Here is a 6,868-nt window from a genome sequence, read left to right on the forward strand (position 1 = left end):
AGTTCTCTCAAAATGAAGACAGACACCATCATAAAATTGTCTTAGCAAAGTCTGTGTCTTCTGTTCAGTGTTGTTGTTCACCATGTAAAGGGAGACATGATTCAGTTTTACATTCGAACAATGCCCCTTTATCTCTTACTAAGCAAATGGCAGCAAAACCATGCGCTGTCAAATCCAAGATGAAAATGGGTTTTTTTCTAGCAACATCATTTCTGAGGTATGGGCAACAGGACTGACACATGAAAATGTCTTCTCAGCTAAGACTGCATCATTTAATTACAAGTGAGTTCTTGTACTTAGTCTGTCACTGCCAGGCAGCAGAGAGAAAGAGATGTTTCTGGAAATCTTTGGCGTCGTCTTAGTTGAATAATCAACAATTTATGGTGATGTTGAGCATTTTTACATTTATTCAACTGGAATCTAATATAATTTTCTCAACAACAAAAAAAAGTCACACAGAGAGAGGTTGATTTGGTTGGCTGATGCTCTGAAAAATTACACATTCCAAGGAAACTGCAAGTTCAAAGAAAATATTTAAACTGGCTATCCATAAAATTGACTGAAGCCTGACTGACGTTATTGTGTAAGTTGTTGTGACAAACTGCTGTGTGCTAATTTAAAGTAAAAAAATATCTTACTGTGCAGCTGTAATTCAGCCCAATGCATCATCTTAAAGTAAAGCCAGCCAACCTAAAACAATGAGTTGACTTCGGAGTGCATCGATGCCCCGTGTAATCCCCCCATTGATCGTAAACTTTCAAAAGTCTCTGGCAGTGTGGGTCGGCCAATCCCATTTCACTCATGAACCTATTTTCACTTTTATTCTGAGCTCTCTCAGATCAACAAAAAGTCTCAGTCAAGTCACGAAAGGCAGATCTCTCCACAGGAGACTCAACAGTGTGACAGCCGCCGAAATGTCACAGCTACTGTTGCCACCCTGCACGCACATCAAGCATAAAGAAAGAGCAAAAGTTGGTCAGTTGGAGGTTAAATTGCGTTCTCAAATCCCTCGTTCTTCAAATCCTTGCTGGTCTTCAAAGCTGTAACGATTTGCATTCAGCCTGTTTGTAAGCTCCATGAATGCTTTCAGGAGTCTTCACAGCTAATGAAAGTACATTCTACCAACCAGAGTAAAGTGCTGTTTGTTGCAGTCAAAGCTGAGCTCTTTATATCAGTTCTGCAAGTCGCACTGCTATCTTCATCAACCTCATTATACAAGAGTGACCTGGAACCAGGAGGGAAGCAGTTCTTCATTACCATAAGCTAAATGTTTTATTAAAGTTGCTCTCTTGGCTACAGGTGCATTACCAGTGAGAGCATCGCTGACAACAGAGAAAATCACTCCTTTTCACACTTGATTTCAAGCATTTATGACCTCTGATAATTGCTGTTTGACAGACTGCTTGAGAAATATGGCATAAAATGTTATAATAATGAGAATGATCAGCAGTACCATATCACCCTACCTCAACCTGGATGTGGAGATATAACAACACTTAAAGTTGGCCTATTTCGTGGCTTATATTGAGTTATTTACAGCCTGTTTCAGAAGGTTTTCTTACTTTGATACATCTTCCATTCATGTTTTTTTTTTGCAAATCTTCTAAGGCAGATCAGTGCAAGCATGGAAAATGACACAAATCTATCGCCACTTGATAGCAACAGCTCATACTCGACTGTGTTCAAATTTCTAATACTCTTGTCTGGTATTGGCTATCAGCAAAATTCTGGCTGGTGTTCAGGCAAAGTAAGCTCTTCTGAATACTGCTTGTAAGTTGAACCCTTCAAAGCAATCAAGTCCCTTGGATTTGCTGTGCTAGCTGTCTGCATTGGAGTCTCGTGCAATTACCTCAGGTATCTGGTAGGTTATAGGTCAAAGGTAGAAAAGCTTTCCACAAGTGTTTGTGTACTAATAAGTTAAAAGTAAATTAGTATATTTGAAGCTCAGTGTTGTAACAAAGAGGGGCATCTTGGGGTCACCAAGTCTCCATAACAACCATCACAGGCTCTTGGTTGTTTGTGAGTGATGCCAGAAAATAGCACTAACATTACAAATATTGGTCATTATTGTGGAGTTTACTAAGTTTACTGGGACTCTAACTGGAACCCTCTGCTTTTGCCAGGGAAAGATTATGCTTTTTGTCAACAAACAAACTCCAGGTGTGTTTGGTAGGAAACAAAAGATAGACATGTGAAAAGAAACCTCATGCTCACTGTTGAGAATGGTGGAGAATCTCTGAAACTGTGGAACCGTTTTTCTCCCTAATAGATTATTCAAGTGAAAATGGGTCATCATTATGTCTTTCAACAGAATATTGATACAAAACAATTAGACATAAAATTAGCCTATCAGCGTCCTAGTCCACATGAAGTCCTGTAGAAAACCTAAGGGATGAGCTAACGATAAAAGAACATAAAGCATGTGAGAATATACTACTGCAATAAAAAAAAACGGATTTATTTTACTTCTTATGCATCTCCACTAGGGGTGCTATCACAATTTTCTCTGATAAACTTTTTTTTTTCTTTCACACACTGCAACTTCTTTTAATTAGCCTTTCAATTGCTGGCTCACCTTTGCTTATACTGTATCGGTTACCTACCTTTGGGACTGTTGTGTAGCAGCTGCGCTGGGTTACCACGGTGAAGAGACAGCAGGATAACTGAAATAATTAAAGGTCAGAAAACAGTGCGAGAAATGAGGCTGATGTTAATGAGGCCTACATGCCAGGCCTTGAGACAGAGGAGGGAAATGGCAGGGGAAGCCCGACTGAACGTACAGTACAGCACCGACTCTACTTTGAGCGCAAATGTATTAAATATTAACAATCCAATTTATAGTTCAGTACTTTGTATGACTAATTAGTTGGCGAGTCTTGTTTACAGTTAGTGAAGCTCACGTACAGCACATTTTTTAGCTAAATCATAACGCACTGTTGTGGCTCGCTGAACTTCAAACATAAGATTGATTGGCCTGTTTTTACTCTTACCCATACWCTTGCTGCTTCTTTTGCTCTTTAATTTGTTACAAATTGAAGACAAAGTCTTTACCAGTTAGGCATTGAAATTTGACAAGTCAATATAAGTACCCCCACCCAAAAAAAACAAAATAGAATTAGGCATTGTCTCCAGTCTTTCGTCCATGTCTCTATTCTGTGTTGCAGGTGTACGTGAACATAGCACTGTTTAGCTCTTGTCTGTCTCACCTCCTCTATACCGCCTAGCCTGTCTATGCCTCCCTGTTAGGGGCCCCAAGGGGTCCCTGTGTCCTGTCAGAACACCACTGTGCCTGACTTTCATTAGCCAGCACCCCACAGGCTCTGTCACGCAGCGTAAACACACCCCAGTGACACACGGCGAAAGCAGGCTGCCGCCGCCCAGACACACGACAGAGGTCCATTGTATGCTCACGGATGCCTGCTGCAGCGTRCAGCACTGTTGTCAGAGATAGCAGAGGTTCCGGAAAAAAAAGAGAGCAATGATTTACCCACATGTTTTGTTGTATCTTTTCACATAGATGCATGAGTGAACTTTTAACTAGKGAAATTCCAGTTCAGTTTCCAAACTGAACTGGAAATAATGTTAATTACAGATTATTTGATCYGCAATTTTGTATCCAATTTCTGATCACCRATTYAGTTCTGACTTGCTGATGTTAGCCGATTCATCTTTCAGAGGTTTAAATAATRAAAATAGATCTAACAATAAAACATTGGTTCCTCACCAGTAGCCCAAATGTAAAGAGCTGCTTTACTCAATGAAAACGTAGCAATACAKTAAAATCCCTTTGGATTTAGCACAGAATTACATCATCTGTCCTTTACAAATGAGGCTACAGCTGACTTGCCTTTTTGCAGGTTTTGAATGACTCTTGAGAAAAATATAGACTCATTCAAAACACATGAAGTAACAACAGCAAAGCAAAGTCCAAATTAATATTTGAGAGAGAAAAATGTTATKTAAGGTGCTATACTATTTATTCAGTTGTWTATTTATAGCTTCAATGGAGAGTTAAAGCAGCCTTTCTACTCAGAAATATTTKTTATATACATTTGGAGCAGCTTTACACCACGTCTGAGAGCGGGTGACCTGTGGTTCTCAACTCTGCAGTTAAACAGTTTCAAAAATGTCTAAACATTTTTAAACTATTGGAAATCTTACATTATAGATAAGCATGATTATCACAGTTTTCTATTTGTGTGTCTGCTAACTGAAAGACAATCTGTCAGAGCTTAGCTATGATGCATTCACTGATCAAAAACAATACGATTGTTGAGTTCATAACCAGCTGCTGCASCCACAAGGAAGATCCAGGTGATTTCTCAGTCCATCTACATTTCCAGATTCATCTCTGGATGCATCTTTAAAATGCACAAATAGAATGGAATAATTCTTTATTTTTCCTACACTGTGGAAATTAATTAATCAGTAGCTGTGTGTTTTCAACTGGCCAGCAAAGTGACTGGCAACTCAAAATATCAAAACTTTTAGGGRAGTTATGGAGTGATTGGAATCAGTCAGCATGATCTGATTAAAACTCAAAAATACAACTCAGAATTAGCTATTTTAAAATCACAAGTGAGGTGCTTAAATTGATAAAAGGAGCTCTTTGATAGAAAATTATATACGCATGCGTGGAGGAAGATTTAAAGCGCATAAACGGAAAGTTTCACATATTACAATATGGTCGCCTATACTTAGCTTTCAACCTTTGCTTAGTATAAGACACACTAACATTTGTAAATGTTGGCAGAATATTRAAATRCCTGAKTTAAGGTAAGGGTCAGAGTTYCTTAGGGAATAAACACAGAGAGTGTGRTTTTAGTAATATYAGCCAAAATAATTGCAAATTCTCCATCTCTAATTTAAAATTCATGTTCACTACAACTTTGTCATGCAATAGTTCAGAATCTGTTCATCTGTCACAGTGTCCTGCTTGCAGTGTCTGTTCCCCACGACACTTGAGCTTAATCATGAGCACGTTGTTAAGCATAAAGAGTCAGAAGACGTGAAGATGCATTGTTTGGTCACTAGAAACCGAGCTCGGATCACCCATCTTTTACTGCTTCGCTTTCACTGCCGTATACTTTTGAAGAAATGTTTTCCACGCTCAGTTGCTTTCTTTTCTTCTCTTCCTTTTTGTTGTTCTCTGGAACCGTTGTTCATCCGTCCATCTCGTCTGTTGCGTTGCTGCTCTTGTTTGTTTGTGCGCACTGGTGTTGTGTACGTGTTTCTCTGGGCCATGACGGGGATGTGGTTTTCTTCTACGGGGTTCATGTTGTTGGGGGACAATTAGGGCATGCATCAAGGAGGGCAATGCTTCAGCAGTTACACGGAGTCACTATGTACTCCCATGACGAGCACCACACCACCGCCGCGTACTGCTGGAACGAGAGAGGTAAGGGGGCTTCGGCAGACACACAAACACACCTACCGCTGTCCTGCTGACTTGTTTGCGTCCGTCCGTCAGTCAGAATGTCAACTCGTCTTGTGGCCCTGTGTCATCTGAACATGCCTTCWGCTGCGTCATCTTGTCTTGGACGGTGTACGAACTGGGTGGGTCATGTCATCTTTATAGAAGAGCAGCTAAATCTTTCACAGGCCTTTTGCTTGGTACTGATTTTATGGTCAAGGGAGATCTCCTCTTTTTGTTTCGTCTTAGGTTGTGTTTAATCAACAAGGRGAGCTTAGGTATTCTGGGATTTAAATATCAAATGTTCAACATGTCTTCAATAAAAGCACTTTGGAAAAATATTCGTAACCCTTGACCTTTTCCACATTTTGTCCCGTTACCACCAGAACACATCATTGTATTTTGCTGTGTTTTACATAGTGCAACAAAACAAAGTTGCACATGATTGTGAAATGAAAGGAAACAGTTTTTCAAACTTTTTTTTTTTTGTTTCTTTTATSAAAAAAGTTAAATCTGCAGAGTGAAACTGGTTTGAAAACCATATAAGCTTTTTCTTCAATAAGTATTAATGATTTTGTGTTGGCCTGACACAAAATCTTGASAAAATGCATTGATGTTCTTGGTTTGAATTGGACAAAATGTGGTAAAGGTTTAAGGAATAAAATACTTTTTAATGGCGCTGGTAGTACAAATTTATGTAAAAGATAATTGGATTGGATATTTTCCCATCACAATACTGTAAAGTGCTRAAAAAAAGATGCAGCCTTTTAATATCCATTTGRATTCAATTAATCTGTTTGATAAKCGTACGCCAGGCTCTGCACCCATCTGTACTTGCTTTTCCATAAAGCCTCCACTTTTTGTAACATCAGTCTAAGAGTGCAGTACTGAACGTCTCTTGGCTCTGAATTATTCAGAAATGCAGCAATACGGAAATGCTTTCATGATGGAAGCTTTAAGCACACAATGGAGGAGTGGGACGCAGAATGCCGAGATGGAGTTAAAGAAGCCTTTGAAATTGGTGCAGTTTGTAGAGTGTAAGTGTGTGTGAGTTTGCGTGTCTCGCCAGATGGAGTCCTGTCAGTGACTAAGGACTAGTATGATGTCAWTAAACTTAAAGCATAAATGTGTATGTGTTTCTTCATGTGTGCGGGTGTTTGTTTCAGGTAGAGGTGGTGTTTCTGTCCAGGTGTCTTTACTGTGAATATTCACTTTGCTTCTAAGTGTTTGACATCCATCCACAGGCATTTTTGTTGCAGTGTTTTACATCACTTAGTCAAGAAATTAGTCATTTTTGAGTTTTAAAAATGTTTTGACCATGCTTATCACTCCTTTTCCTTCCTGTATGCCCTTTTTCTTTTTAACTCCTTGTCCTGCCATACCTCCTTTCTGTTGTGCTACCATTCCTCCCCACTAATCTTTCACCAACTCTTGTAAAAAAAAAAAAAAAAAAAA

General features: G+C 39.2%; 1 protein-coding gene across 1 annotated transcript in view; it reads left to right on the forward strand.

Moving 5' to 3' along the window:
* Positions 1-6,161, forward strand: part of stxbp5l (syntaxin binding protein 5L) — a 134,930-nt gene extending 128,769 nt beyond the window's left edge. The window contains exon 16 of the mRNA XM_017309306.1: positions 5,297-6,161. Coding sequence (XP_017164795.1) covers positions 5,297-5,448 — 152 coding nt within the window. The 3' untranslated portion in view covers positions 5,449-6,161. The remainder of the gene's footprint in view (positions 1-5,296) is intronic.
* Positions 6,162-6,868: the final 707 nt, after the last annotated feature.

This window comes from Poecilia reticulata, linkage group LG2 (genome assembly GCF_000633615.1).
Source record: "Poecilia reticulata strain Guanapo linkage group LG2, Guppy_female_1.0+MT, whole genome shotgun sequence".
NCBI lineage: Eukaryota > Metazoa > Chordata > Actinopteri > Cyprinodontiformes > Poeciliidae > Poecilia > Poecilia reticulata.